At 35.7% G+C, this 16,350-nt stretch overlaps 1 protein-coding gene across 1 annotated transcript; it reads left to right on the top strand.

Annotated features, from left to right (window-relative positions):
* Positions 1-181: 181 nt before the first annotated feature.
* LOC113226538 (DNA repair protein RAD51 homolog A) lies at positions 182-8,182 on the top strand. The gene is made up of 6 exons (XM_026459192.1): positions 182-345; positions 448-647; positions 3,262-3,409; positions 5,553-5,761; positions 6,232-6,361; positions 7,360-8,182. Exons 1-6 carry the CDS (start codon positions 250-252, stop codon positions 7,603-7,605), a joined length of 1,029 nt encoding a protein of 342 aa, XP_026314977.1. The 5' UTR covers positions 182-249; the 3' UTR covers positions 7,606-8,182.
* Positions 8,183-16,350: the final 8,168 nt, after the last annotated feature.

Here is a 16,350-nt window from a genome sequence, read left to right as displayed (position 1 = left end):
TTTTTCTTTTTACAATTGGAGGGAAGTTTGACGTCAATAACGTCAATTTCTTTTTCTTCTCACGAAAACGCATTTTTTTTTACTGTTCTTCAGTATTATTTTCTGCTTTGCTTATTTTATACCGTCATTTCTTTCCTTTACCAACGAAACGATAGTCTTGTGCAATAACTCTAGTTTGTTTTGTGTAGTTTGTTGAATAACACTTAATCTCGATGTGTAGGTGACCAAGTTTGAACTGTAAGAGTAAACATGACCGCCACTGCCACCGCTTCTGCCTCAACTGTCTCTGCAGGTTTAGCAGAGGACGAAGACGAGTGTGGGCCTCAGCTTATCACCAAATTAGAGGTTTTGTCATTGCTTATTATTATTTACCTACAACACATTTGCTGAAGCTCCACCGTAGTTTCTGAATATAATCATGTCTAAACTTGTCTACGTTCTGTTTAGGGCAATGGAATTACATCAGGTGACATAAAGAAATTGGAAGAAGCTGGCTACCATACGGTAGAATCAGTGGCATATGCTCCTAAAAAGTGGCTTATTACTATAAAAGGGATATCAGAAGCGAAAGCTGATAAAATACTATTTGAAGCTTCCAAATTAGTCCCTATGGGCTTTACCACTGCTACAGAGTTTCATCAGAAAAGGTGAGTGTATATTTGTGGAGTATGTATTATTTATTACATGAACTGTTTTAAAGTCAAACCTTTGGTACAACATTATCACAATAATATAATCTGATACAAAGCTTATGCTTTAGTGCAGTAATACACATCCAATTTCATGTCTGATGGTCGTATCGGATTCACTCAATACACGTCCGATACTTTCATTAGACTTTTTCTGAACTAACCTCTATTCCCTATAAATTGGCAACAATGCCAATGGCATTGTTGCCAATTTATAGGGAATTTTCCAAATACAGGGAATTTCAGCTCAACTCGTTTGGATTATGCTATGTGGGAAAAATGCCCTCGCATTCTAGAATTTTGTCATATTTTTGTTACATTGATGATCACTGATAAAAACTTTTTTTTTTGTATATGAACAATTTTTTTTTCAACATCGCATGCGCTGCTTATATAGGCAACATTTATATACAATTATCAGCAAACCGCTTACATGTTTCAAATTATCCAGTAGGATTAGAATCACTTGTCTTGAATTGTAAAATTACTACTATTATCGGTCACTGACAAGAGCCAGGCTCTTAAATAGCATGATGATGATCAGTCGTTGTGTGTTGAGCGCGGGCGCTTCCTTGTTATGACCGGTCCCCAGTGTGAAAAAAGAATACAGCTGTTATGGAACAAAGTTGAGCAGTAGGTATTTTGAAACTATCCACACACATCAGGGGGTCTACTCTCGATCTCCGTCCGAAACAATTACCGCCAATTAAGCAATACTTGACCAAATGAAAAGACGCGTGGTGTGAATGAAGCTTCATACTTGATACTTGTCTTTTCATTTTGACGAATATTACTTATTTGGCAGTAATTGTTTCGGACGGAGATCGAGAGTAGACCCCCAGGACCGTGCCCAGGACGTGAACGGGGCAAGCTAGTTTGTATGAAGTACGGACCCGTCCCGGCGCCGGCCCGGACATGGACATGTGTGAACTAGTTCTTACAAAATAAACAACTTTGTTTTTTTGAGCCCCTGACGGAGCACGGCCCGTCCACGTCCCGGATTTGTATGGATAGATCTTAATACCACAACTTGCCACTCATCAAGCATAAATATTAAGGTTTAAACTTAATTCAACTTGTTGAGTTTAGTAACAATTATAATATAATAAATCCGCCACGTCACGTCTGATCGGATCGGACGTGACGTGGCGTCCGAGTCGGAAATAGCACCGATTTTATTACCGATCCGATCCGATTTTTACTTTTGCGAGAAGACGAAATACCCGTCCAATTTTTCCCTCCGGTTTGCAGCATTACCAATGCAAATTATTCAAAATCCCCAAAAATCAACATTATTAATTTGGGGAGAGCAAAGGTCATATTTCCCACCAGTAATAATATTTATTCATTCTCAGTATTGAGTGTTCATACAATTATATGGTACGAGCGCCTTCCGGTAGTCCAATCAGACTATTGGATGGAAAAAAAGGAACCGGTGTTGTCGCACTTAATCCCACAATATACATGTACAAAGGCTCTGTGCTCCTTTTTTGCGTGTTTGATATTGTCGATAGAGTTACAGAATTGGAGAGGATGTAGGTTGTATTTCTGAATCTAATGGAGCAATAAACATTTTTGACGTAACTTCACTTATGCCTATCGAGTTCTTAGGTTTTCGCGATTGTTACACATTGGAAATGAAACTATTTTTCCGGATTTAAATCGCGTATATTTGTTTTTTCAAACAAACCGACGTTTCGGGCCCAAGAAATAAATAAATAAAACTAAAGTTGGAATGTTTTCTTTCTAAAATTAAAAATAAGGTATTTAATTAATAACTATTGTAACTATAGTGAAAAAATAGGGTGGTTTGCATTAATATTAGACATAACTGGTTGAAGACTGTACCACCTCAGTCAACTGTGAACATGGGACCTGTAAAGGGCCCGAAACGTCGGTTTGTTTGAAAAAACAAATATACGCGATTTAAATCCGGAAAAATAGTTTCATTTCACTTATGCCATTCTTCCATCATTGTGGTTCCATGAGGTGTGATTATCATTATGTTTTTAATCAAAATTGTTGGAATGGGCTGTTCCAAATGAGTAGATCAATATCTATAATACATGTACATAGATATTTGGAGTGACATGGACTGGTTAAAACCACCAAACAATAATTAATTACTTGTCGAATTCTGGATTTCCACTAATCGTTTTACTGCATAGTAAGATAAATCTACTCACCTAGGAAGCAGAAGTTGGGTTTTAAAGTTATTCTAGTGCCACCATGTAAAAAAAAGTTGTAGATAATTATTTAACTTTTCACCAAAGTAAATATTTTTTATGAGATACAAGCAAAAACTTCATTTAAATAAAACAACAAATTCCAAAAAAGTAACTAATTAATATTTGGCAGGTTTAACTACTCCATGTCACTTATATATTTATATCTAGATATTTATCTACTCATTTGGAATACCCTATTCTGACCACTGGTTATATTACATTGCAGTAGGGTCGAGTCCAGTTCAACATTAAAATATAGGCCTAGTTCACAGTGAATCTGAAATTAATAAGAAAAGCATAGTGTCAAGAACCATAATTACTGTGTGTTTTACTATGTATTACAGAGCAGAAATTATTCAATTAACAACAGGATCAAAGGAGCTGGACAGATTGTTAGGAGGAGGCATTGAGACTGGATCTATCACAGAGATTTTTGGGGAATTCAGGACTGGAAAGACTCAAATTTGTCACACTTTGGCTGTTACCTGCCAGGTATGCTGTACAAACTTTTCTTGCTATATATTACATTACTGTATATAACTGGATATATTTTTCTGTGGGTAACCACTTCATATCGACATACTTAAGAAGCCTGAAGCAGTGTCTGAGGACAGGATTTGCTTTGTTAATTCGTCTGTAGGGACTAAATAGTAATAGTCTGACACTAGTTTCTTTGATGTACGTATCTGATAATGTAAATTATTCTTAAAAGTTGTACCATAAACTATGACTGAAACTTTACGATAGGGAAATAAACATGCCTTTTTATATCCATTATATCAACTGTACTCAGCTGAATTAATACATTATTGTTTCAAACACCACATGCAGGGCTGGATTTAACATTAGGTCCACCACGCCCTGGCCTTTGGGTGCACAATCTCAGGGCGTGCTCATTAAATAAAACATTTTTAAGATGTTTTGGAACAAAGAGTGCCTAACCATTAAATCTGACCCTGACCACATTCAAAGTATAATAACTGTTAGGGTCCTAATGGGACATAAAATAAAAAGTGGACTGTATTACAATAGAGCTAGTATATTCACTGTCTCCATTACATGGATTGGTTTACAAATACAACTTGGTACTTGGTGTAAATGGCTGGTGTTGTGGGTGCAGGTTCCAACTCAGCTGTGTCCTTTAATCCACTGTAGAGTTACGTGGCTTGCAAATACAATATATAATGAAAGATCGACCGTCGCCAGTGGCTGTCGATAAAGCGAGTCACATCAATGAAAAAATAACTAAAAATATTCCTTACTCTCATTTTCATCAGCACATACATGTACACAACATAACACAAGTGTGGTAACTCCATACAAACCTAGCAGTGCGGTTTGTATGTGGGCACAGCCGCTGCGTGTCGTGTACAAACGCACACATTTGCATAATTTGGCGATGCACTCGCTTTGCATAGCGTTGGCCGTCTCACACGCTTTTCATTATTGTGCGAATGTGTGCATCGCCGTACAAGGCGCGCGGCGGGGGTGCACACATATAAGCCGCGCTGCTACTTATGAGCGACAGGCGCAGTGGCAGTGCCCCTCAGATCTTTGTGATTTAAAGCTCTGAGTGGCACTGGAACTATAATGGACAAGCGTGTCGCTTACCACCAGGCCCACGATTTGCTCGTCCTGTCATTTGGTATCATAAAAATGTCTTATTTATACTAATGACCTGGTGCATCGGCGAATATTTTACGCTGATTGGCAAATCCTTTCATGAGAACTTGATAAAATGCGATGTGTAAGATATCCTAAGGTGCTAATTAAACTTAAAATTGCTTACTACTGTATCTAGAGCTTTTAAATCCTCACTAGCTATAGTCACTATTTATATTTAATATTGGAAATGAAAGTATTTTTGTAGATCTGAATGAAAAAAAAAACAAACACGCAATTTTTTTTTTTTTTTTTTTTTTTCAAACAAACCAATGTTTTGAGCTCTTTACAAGTCCCATTATGGCTAACTGAAGTGCAAACCACCTTATTCCGAATAATTATTAATATTAGACATAATTGATTGAGTTTACCATCTCAACCAGCGTTGACCACGCAACCTGCAAAAGAGCCCAAAACGTTGGTTTGTTTAAACGCGACTTAGGGTCGTATTGTAGAACTCTACTCAATGCTCAAGTCAGGATTTGAGTATGGTTCAAAATCATACTCAAGTCCCTGCCATTAGGGTCCTATATCCAGTGCTTGTGTTTCCAGTACAATCCTGACTTGAGCATTGAGTAGAGTTCTAGAATACGACCCTTAGATCCGAAAAAATAGTTTCATTCAAAGTGTGTAGTAATCGTGAGAACTTAAGAATTTTATATTTATTTAATATTGTCTAGCACATAGGTTCCCAAACTTTTAGGCCCTCTTAGGCAATATAAAAAAAATTCAACGCCCACCACCACAAAAAAAAAATTAAAAACACGTATTTTTTATATTGACTTAAATCACAAGGGAAATATATTATATATAGTGTAGTTTATAAAGATAATTCAGGTTTTTTCTTTCAAATGTGGTAGCACCCCCTGGACAGCATCAACGCCCCTAATTGGTTCCACTCCCCTGGGACTCTTCAAGGGACCACTTTGGGAACCTATGGTCTAGCACATATAAAAATCATGTCTATTTACAGCTACCAATAGAACAATCAGGTGGTGAAGGCAAATGTATGTACATAGACACAGAAGGCACATTCCGACCCGAGAGGTTGCTGGCGGTGGCGCAACGATATGGAATGGAAGGCGCGGCTGTACTGGACAATGTAGCATATGCTAGAGCTTATAATACTGACCATCAAACGCAGCTGTTGGTGCAGGCTTGTGCTATGATGGCTGAATCGAGGTAAGCTAATGAGCAGAAGAATAAAGACTTCCCTTCCTTTCCTTTCTTTATCTCGTGGTAAGTTTAACAAAATGAAGTTATACAAATTATTATATATTTTCGTAGCAGTAGGCCTCCTTGTGAAAGAGTTCTTTCGGGGAAGTATTGCCACCTTGTCTATCTCTGCCGCCAAGCAGTAATGTAAGCATTACTGTATTCTGGCTTCGAAGGGTATGGGTGCTGGTGAAATAGGCACATGGGATTTGTCAACTTATATCGCAGGGTGACGGGCGCAGCGGCAGTGCTTCTCAGATCTTTTAGATTTAAATCTCTGAGTGGCACTGCAACTGCTGTGGACGGGTGTGTCGTTTACCACCAGGCGCACGACTTGTTCGTCCCGTCACTTAGTATGATAAAAAAGTAGATTGCAAAGTATGTCAAAAATAAAGTGTCCATAAATTGATATATTCCATATTTCTTGACATTTGCAGATATTCCCTAATAATAGTGGACAGTGCAACAGCATTGTATAGGACTGACTACTCTGGTCGAGGAGAGCTCAACTCGCGACAAGTGCATCTTGGACGCTTCATGAGAATGCTGCTCAGATTAGCTGATGAGGTATAAAAAATCCAAGATAATAATAATAATAACGCACATTGAGTGTATGCGTTATTATTATATAGCATAGCACTAGGGAAACCTTCAAATTACACCCAAACTCACGAGAGAAATAGATGTAGGCCATACAAATATTTCTCCCGGCCCGGGAATCGAATGTGGGACCTCTGCCTGCCAGGCCGGCCGGCCGACGGTAACCGTTCGGCCACGGAGGCAGTTAATAAGTAAAGGATTTAGTCAAGCTTTTTTTTTGCATTGCACAAAGAAAATCATTTGTATGTGTTAATTTTTGCTACCACTGCAGTTCTAAGAGTTTTCAAAATCATTAAACGCTCGAGAACCAATTATTGAAGATACACTTTCTTGCGTTAGCTGCTGAATAAATTTAGGTACAATTTACATTGCCGTGGAAAGGAATGGAAGCTGAATTTTGTAACAATATGTGTAACATACGACTAGATACGAGGCAAAAAACAAGTCTCGTATCTTTCGGAGAATTCCCGCGTAATCTCGTAATTTCCGCAGTTACCGTCTCATATCTTGTGTGTACACAATTCAAATAAAAGTTCAGCTATTTACAAAAAATTGGCTTCCGTTCCATTCCGAGGCAATGTAAATTAGGCCTTAAAATCTTAGAAATTACTAGTTACTATTGGCGATTACTCCACCTACTAAAGCTCTTAAATAAGATTGTTTTTAATATTAGACAACATCACATACGTTGCTCTAATCCCAAAGTAACTAAAGCATTTGTGTAATGGAAATCGGAAACAATGACAGAACCACAAACACCCAGATCTGAAACAATATAGAAAAGTTAGTTTCTACATTGACCTCGCCGGCAATCGAACCCGGAACCTGAGATGGCGACACCATGAAAACCGGTTTACAAGCCACTCGACTTTAAATTTCTTTTTGATAATGCCTGTGCAGCCCTACCTACATCTTAATAAATGTACTGAAAACAAGTGTTCGTTAATTTAGCAATTTATTTTCAGTTCGGCGTAGCAGTAGTAATAACAAACCAAGTGGTCGCCAACGTAGACAACGTGGGTGTATTCAACGCCGACACTAAGAAACCAATAGGCGGGCACATCATTGCGCACGCGTCTACGACGCGACTTTACTTGCGCAAGGGCAGAGGGGACAACCGCGTTTGTAAAATTTATGATAGCCCGTGTTTGCCGGAGACCGAAGCCATGTTCGCTATTAGTGCGGAAGGTGTGACTGACGCTAAAGAATAATTTTGAGTTTATTATTATATAAGTATCATTAATCTCCATTTACATTATGCCACTCTCAGTGTCGTATTCCAGAACTCTACTCAATACTCAAGTCAGGACTTGAGTATTGCAGTGAGCACTGAAAATCATACTCAAGGCCTTGCCATTAGAGTCGTATTTCCAGTGTTTGAAATCATACTCAAGTCTGCTCAAATCCTGAGTTCAGCATTGAGTAGCGTTCTGGAATACGAGCATATGTGTACAATGTCTATTTTACTACATACTTAATCATAGTGTGCTAACTGATCAACTGTTATTACTATTATAACTAAGTGTAGGTGGAAAACGGCGCAGGCGCAAGTGTATAATTCTGTCATCGCACAATATTATTTCAATGACGCGCCTGATGTTTCCTTATCATCCTACGCGATTTATTATACTTTTTTGACGCTGATAAATTTTGTATAGCTTTGGTAAGCGTGCACTAGTGTAATTCATATTATAAAAAAGTCGCATTTAATTGACGAAACCTGATTTACATAGTAATGCTATATAAACGTGAATAGTACAAAAAGTGCCTTTTGGAAGTTAGCACCTAGATTTATTTACAAAATGTTTAATTTTAAAAATATGATATTGTATTGAAATAAAATAAGTTTTGTACAGAAATAAATCATTTGTTGTGATGTCTAAAACAATTTTATAAGGCCATTTCTTCATAGCAGGGATATAAATGAAAAATTGCATAATTAAATAAAATTACTGTAATTCAAAGATTTTATGAATATAATTATGCATTTGCCATGAATTTAACGAAATATTGAAAAATTATCACTAAAAAGGTAAAGCAATTTAAACTTAATACCTCATTAGTGTGATTTCCTTTTTTGATTTGCACAATCTTCAATTAAACAAACATATTTCTGAATTCATACATACAAAAACATATATTTTTTAAGTCTTAAATAAAATGCAATATTGCAAAGTTGTAAGTTCCTATCAAACAAAAATTTGGCTTTATTCCATTACATTTAACAACACATATGAATGACATCGTAAAAGCAAACAGTCTTGATGAATCCAAATCTGTTTTCTACTGAAGATAATCTCTAAAATACGAAAAATCTCGCGTGTGTGCCAGAGCCGGATTTAAAGTTCGCATGCTCCTAGTAATGGGACTTTTGTGAATATTTCATTAATATTTTTTGAGCAACCCCTGACATTGCGCCTATAGTTCAGGGCCTAGTGAGCCTATTGATAAATCCAAACCAGTATGCCCAAAAAGCCCCAACGGAGTACTTCCAATCGCAGTACTGCAAATTTTAGTAAAAATCCTAATTTATGTTATGTCTTCACACTTGTTGTTGTAGTTGCTTTTGTAAACATTATGCAAGGAACTTATGACTGCGTTAACACATAAAAATAGTTAAGTAAAAAATTTGTTAAATTTTTGCGTAAATTATTATGAGCCCATAATTTATTTAAGCTCATAATCGAAAATGCCGTATTGTCGAAGTGTTATTCGAACGCGCCTTTACAACAATAGCTAGTATAGAGTATACACTATGGGGCCTTCTCAGTACACACACGAACACAGGACATGATTGCTGTCAGTCGGACGATTTATCGTCACTTGGAAATGGTTACCAATGTGGGCGGTCCAAATACTGTACCTAACTTATTTAAAAATAAAATTATCACCATGTATAATTAGATGTCCAAAATATAAATAAAGGGGATAAGAGAGACAGAAATAAAATGTATTTCTTTAGTAAACGGTAGTTTCCTCTTTTCAAGCTGTAATCTGGTAAGATTTAGAACAATCACATTTTGCTATGTATATGTATATTCACGTAATTACCTTTACTACAATAGTTATAATAAAAGGCTGTGTTTAAGGTCGGAAGTAATTTTATGACGCTATTGGTAACACAATCGGGATCATTGAACTTTGTTTGTCGTGTAGATGGCATTCGTGCTTCGTTTTCGAACTCGAATGTTATTGTGTGTTGTTGTTAAAGTTTTTGTTTAGTGTTAATCTTTTTGTAATAAATAATTGACATTTTAATTGTTCCAATTCCGTTAAAATATAATCATACTTTGACAACGACATTTCATGACTCTTTGTTTCCATTTTGGACATCTAATTTATCACAAACATAATCATTTGCATGGGACTTCCAAATCATAAACTTTATAAGCACATGGTAAAGTTATAACCGCATCTGCATTCTAAGTAAGGTATTTTAAATAGTGCTTGTTATTACAAGGATGACAATAATTTATTTACAACAAAACACATTGAAGCTCGAATTATATTCAGCGGTTCAGCTGCGCGTTTTAATTATGATATGAGAGAAAGAGAAAACAACAGCTGTCGCATTTTTCATTCGAGTTTAATGGCGACCGAAAACACAATGATTATAAAGTACTCTGAATAAACGAATTATTACAAACGTAAGAGCGATGCCACATCATGCGTTGCGTCGATGATCGGTGACGCTGCGTTGTACGTACTACCGTACTACACATAAATTAGAACTACGTGCCACATGTTACGTGGAAACGGTGCGCGACGCACGTCCGAACGCATCGGGCGAGGGGCTAGAAGATGCAACACACCGGCAGCGCCGCGTGTGCCATCGCTCTTAAATGTAAAAAATGAATCAGTAGTTATAAAATGTTGTTTTGCTTTAGTTACGTGATTTATCTTTTATAGAATTACAGTATAGCAACATAATTATGTTGTCCTACATTTACATGACTAAGTCCAAGCAAAAAGTAGAGCGGGTGTACTAATGGTTATTTTAAACGTTCTGTGTAAAAAAATCCCTGTTGTCTTCATAACTATTTATAATTTTGTAAACTGACTGTTTACTGAGTCGATGTCGTCTTGGAGCTAAAGTAAGCAATATTTTTTACATTTTATTAAGGGCAGTACACGACATAATTATTACACTTTTTTTTTGTTAATTTAAAGCCATTTCGTCGACATTTATTTTATAGAACTTGAACACAGGGTCTGGTCGAACATGTTCAGATACATTACCTTAATCTATTTGTGTTACAATGAATGATATAGCCCTTTGTTCCGTCTTAAAAATTAGATTTTTCGACTTAGAGCATTAGACTGGTGAAGCTTATTGTTTTATAGTTCGTCAAGGGAAGGAGCGTCACTGCCGCAAAGCAGTAATGTCGAGCATTTTGCGTTCCGGTATTGAAGGGTAAGGGTGCTTGTCAAACGATAGGTATATGGGACTTGTAAGCTTTGTCTCAGGGTGACGGGTGCAGTGGCAGTGCCTCACAGATCTTTGCTATTTAAAGCTCTAAGTGACACTGCAATTGGGTACGCGTATCGCTTACCAGCATGTCTTATTCATCTTGTAACTTGATACTATTTTTATGGTATCAAGTTACAAGAGGCAAAAGTCGTCGGTGATGTCCACATAGTAAGTACTCCATCAATTATTGTATTTGTTTTTATTATTATTTCTATATAGTCGACAAAACAGCAAGGTAAAGATAGCCTTCAAAAGAACTTAAACATACTCCAAAACCTTGTATATTTAATTGTAGTTTGAAGTCCATCTAAACCTAATGAAAATAACCTATCAACACACCATTTTCTAAATAAAGTACTAGATTATAAATAAATTAATTACAAACTAAGAGGCACTATAAATACCTATGATCACTATAATTACAGTTCGCGTGCGAGTTGATGACCATCAGAGCCTGGGGGTCTACTCTCATTTTCCGTCCGAAAAAAGAACTGTCAAATAAGTAATACTCGACCAAATTAAAAGACGCATGATGCGAGTGAAGCTTCATACTGGACGTTGTCTTTTAATTTGGTCGAATATTACGTTTTTGACAGTTATTTTTTCCCCCGACCCCCTGACACGAGGCCGTACGTACTATCTGTTACTGATGCATATGACGTGTGTAGCTTACCGTGTGATGACAAGAGGGAGTCATTGTTTCAAGTTAGTTGGACATAGCTTTGGCAATCTTAAGTTTTTACATAAAATACAAACCCGATATTGACTTGTAATAAGTTCTCCCTGTCGCGGAACTGCTATATAGATAGTAGTAACTAAGGCTCAATTTACATTGCCGTGAAAAGCGAAAATGGAAGTCATTTTTTTACCATAGGATAATAAACTTTTTTAATACCTACCAAGTACGTAACGGGACAAACGCGTCTTGTGACAAGTCTATCTACATATTATGTAGATAGACTATAGAGTATATTATAACAGTTGAGTGCCAAACAGAGCTTTAAATCGCAAGGATCTTACGGGCATTGCCACTGCGCCCATTGTTAACTTTCACAAGGAGCTCTACTGCTACTAAATTTAATAAATTAAATTATGTGAATTGTGTAACGTACAAACTAGATGCGAGCCAATAAACAGCTTGTGCGTCTTCAGAATTCTCGCGCAGTTTCGCGAGTTCCCTCAGCTACCATATTGTATTTTGTTTGTACGTTACACAATTGATATAATCATGCATGTGCAATTAAGCTTAAAAAATCAGCTGGGAGTACCGCGGCAATGTAAAATGAGTCTAGTGTACCGAACTCAAAACGTGAGGTCAACTGCCGGATCCAATGTACCGGCGATATTATTATTATTAGGTGCAGTATTCAAAACGCTATTTCCTAGATCTTAGTAGAAACAACTGTTATATAAGTTGAGATCACGAGACGAAGTGCGCGTAGATAACCTCTATTCCTTCTTACATCATTTGCTATCTTTTTCTAGCACTTAGTCCATTAATTGTTATCCCTTTCAAGACCTAACATTATTCGCATTTCGAAAGATGGTTATCAAACAGCACGCGTACTGTTGTACATTATTATTGTTTTATTGTAGAATAAAATATAAATTCATTTTATTTAACAAATAACTGCATAATATGTTTTCTTTCAATTTTATTTCAAGTTATATTGCATTGGGATCACAATAGTCATAAGTACACGTACATATACCAATCTATAGTTTGTATTTTAACTCTATTAAAATGCATTATTATTTTTAAATACAAGAGACAGGAAAAGAATATATAGTTTGATGCCAATAAAATGCGACATTCTCTACGCAATGACAATAATATCTCATTTTACAATAAATATACAAACTTCCATATGATACACAGGGTTATTTGCAAAATACTAACAACTCTATATTCCACAATATTCAATAAACAACTTTTGTTCCATGACTTTTTAAAAGTATTTACTAAAAAATAAACGTTTACTTTTATTTTGTATAACCTAACACTTATCAGATCTGTCTTTGTTTGTAGGAAGTTCAATCATGCACGCGTCCTCCCCGACGACCCCCAACCCAGCTCCTACGCTTGGCATCGGACTAGTTTAGCTAGCGCTTTCTTTTGTTACCGTAACACTAACATAGACTAACTACACTATCACCGTTTAGAGCGATCTATTTAAATAGTTTTATTTTTGAACGCAAGGAAAATCTGATGAATTATTAAAAGTTGTTGTATATGACGTTAGTAATATAGTCCTGCAAGGTTGTTAAGTATTTTAAAAATAACCCTAATATTCTGCTTCTAACTATTTGAAAAATACTATTTTTCTTTGATTACAGGACATTTTTTAAAGGTATATATTATATATCTAGGGTCGACGGATTAAAACACATAAGCAAAAAGTGCTTCATTTGTTAATATATAATTACATATTTTCTTGTGTTGTTTATAGTGTTGGAATATGTGAAGAGAATGAAAAGACGCCTCTAGAATAAACTTACAAATGTATGAAATAACAAATAAATTTGACTTATGTACTTTGGCCAGTAGATGTATTAATTTAAATGAATGATGTTGGATTTTAACTTATGTGGTTTAGTCTGTCGACCATAGATGTATTCTCTATGTATTCAATACTCTATAACCGCGACAAAAAGTCAAATATAGTTAAGAAGTTATAAAGTGTTCATAACTTCTCAACCAAAATATATATTGTTTATTGGTTTCAGAAATGTCGCCTATGGTAAGTTTATTTTTTTATTTTTTCATATAAACAACAGTCATACGCAGGATATTGTAATTGTATTTGCAATTAGAGTTATGAAACTGACAGCTCTTATTAATGTGACTGAAAAATAATGTTGCCATGTTTTTCTAACTAATAAGTGATTGGTTCAGTTCTTAGTGAACTCACTGAAACAGTTCAGTCTAAAAGGAACATTAAAGATTTTTGACTATTAAACTGCTGAATATATTTCAATTCACATTTAGTCCCTACGTACTTCTATAATTTATTGTTATCAAATTCCTGATTTTTACAAATTCCTACAAATTATTAAAAGAATATAATTTACCTTGATAGCCAACTGAATCATTGAAGTTAAATCCTTTAAGACAAAAGTATTAAAAAATGTATTTTTATTGAATATCATGTTTTTACTACCTATGATATTATGATATTCATCTTTTTTTTTGTCGTAACGCCATCAATTTTATTTTAGTTTACTTAGTAAGTTCGCTCAAATCGAAGGAATTTCTCTCTGTGTTTGTTCTGTCTTTGTATTAATTAATAGTAAACGTTATTATAATTTGGTTTAAAACTGGCAATCCACTAAACATCAGTTCATTATCTCTAATCAAAAAAACAATTTTAAAATTTGTCCCATAACCAAATAAACACCTTGTATATTATAATAACCAGGCGAAAATAAAAAGGCGGTCTTCTCCAGGTCTCTTCTGCAGTTGTCTTGACAAAATGAATCACACATTGAATAATCATACATAGGCTTTGCTGCGATAGGAACACATGTGACATGTTAAATGATACACGATAATAATTAAATGCAATGTTTATCGTATTACTAGAATAAATTATTATTTTCAGAAAAAATTATCGCCTTTAAAACTTTAATTCGTCAGTGATAGTGCAATTACGCGTAATTAGCATTTAATTACGAGTTTCCATTTTGGTCATTTAGTGACCAAATCAAACCCGCGTAAATGTCGTGGCAACCAAATTAACGTGATTTAACATTAATTAATGCTTAGGGTGCGTTCCCAATAATCAGTAACATTTTATTTATCGTTGGACGACTGTTGCGTCTATCACGACTTTCTATCGTGACTGCGTCGTGGACTTTTATTTTATCGTAGAACGACTGTCGTGTCTAGCTGTTCCCACTATATTGTGACGACAATTTATCGGTTCACGGCAGCAGCCTTGTCACATTTTTATCGTGACGTTTTATTTATCGTCTGACGTCTGTCGTTCTAGCACTTGCCATTGTCACGACAGTCTGTCCTCGTAACGTCAAAAAACTCGTGAACGACAGTTAATTGTGTTGTATTTTGCCCTCAGAACGAAGAAAGGCACAACTGCTGTATAAAGTACACATAGTTGTGCCTTTTTTTGTTACGAGGGCCGTATTACCATATGTGAATCTGCGCGACTATCTGTCGTCACGACATAATGGAAACGCGCCCTTACTGTGCAAAAATGAAAGTCGTAGCCATTTTAAATAACAAAGTAATAAAGTTTAATTCCTCTCCTGTAAAATTTGATTTAGTGCAGATACGCGCCTTTTACCAATACTACATACGCGGATTTGCACTATCCCCGACGAATAGTCGATACATCATCCTCGTAAAAAGGCTCGAATACATTGACCAACTTTACTAGCGCGTAAACGTCACACACGTCAGCGAGTAGCAAGTAAACTACCCCGGCTTTCAAGTTTCTCGCAGATAGTAATTAAAATTGTTTACAATGTGTAAGTTAGTGAACATTTACCAGTAGCTAATGCAATTGCTGGCTAGTCCTAGTTACTCGATCAATGTAATCGAGTCTTTAGATTACCTTTTTAATTCCTAGTCCGATGTACGCTTGTAGTAATTTTTAAAACCATCAATAAATTACAATTTCGACTGTCAACTGGCAACCGGTATTATGTCAATTTTCTAAAGATTTCACTTTTTAATACCATTTTATAATATTTCATACTCCGCAGCGTTGCAAGAAATTCCATTGTTTTTAATAACATGTGTAATAAAAATATTTAAAAACTAGGTATTTTTATTTAATAAACCAGATGCTGTATAAATGACGCAAACAAGTTTTTACTTCATCCTGTAAAGTTGTTAAAATTGATATAGTACCGATTGCCAGTTCACAGTAATTACATAAATAACACAAAACAAATTTGTATGCATGTAATATATAGGCGTATAGTAGGCGCGCGAGTTGAATGCTGTCGGGGTCTGAGGTGAAGGGTGAGAGCACCCTCCACCGTCCGCACGTCTGCAGTGCAGAGCAGTCTTTGACAACCGTCGTAAGCTTACCCCTTACTCACATCGCGTGTTAATTTTTGTTTTAAAAAATGACAGAACTGGTGTTTTTATTTATCGCCAAGTACGGAAATACAGGTTCTGGATATGTGTACTGAAAGAAAGGCAGAACAACTTTTTGTCCTTGCTTTTAAATGTTTATTTTTTTGCTATGCGAGCCGTTTTACTATACTGCCGAAAAGGTAAATTAGCAAACAATATTATATATTTAACAGAAATAATGATAAAGAAATTTGTGATTAAATATTATTTTGTTTTATTATTACTTTAAAAATTGAAAATGTTCTTAAAATAATATAATACTAGCGTTTATGTTTTTGTATAATTTGTCGCCATGACTTACTGATAGGGTTACTAGGTGACAGCACAAGCACATTCCTCAGCTCTGCATTCAACTCGCGCGCCTACAGTAGTTCTTTTTGC

The sequence above is a fragment of the Hyposmocoma kahamanoa genome, unplaced genomic scaffold (genome assembly GCF_003589595.1).
Source record: "Hyposmocoma kahamanoa isolate Upper Pololo Valley unplaced genomic scaffold, ASM358959v1 192, whole genome shotgun sequence".
In the NCBI taxonomy this organism is placed as follows: domain Eukaryota; kingdom Metazoa; phylum Arthropoda; class Insecta; order Lepidoptera; family Cosmopterigidae; genus Hyposmocoma; species Hyposmocoma kahamanoa.
The sequence above is the reverse complement of the archived record's forward strand: the minus strand, read 5'-3'. Positions and strand labels throughout refer to the sequence as shown.

Excerpts from the sequence above, each read along its gene's own strand:
- LOC113226538 (XM_026459192.1), top strand. The coding sequence starts at position 250 with ATGACCGCCACTGCCACCGCTTCTGCCTCAACTGTCTCTGCAGGTTTA. Across the intron at positions 346-447 it reads AGCTTATCACCAAATTAGAG|GGCAATGGAATTACATCAGG; the intron begins GTTTTGTCATTG and ends CGTTCTGTTTAG. Across the intron at positions 3,410-5,552 it reads CTTTGGCTGTTACCTGCCAG|CTACCAATAGAACAATCAGG; the intron begins GTATGCTGTACA and ends GTCTATTTACAG.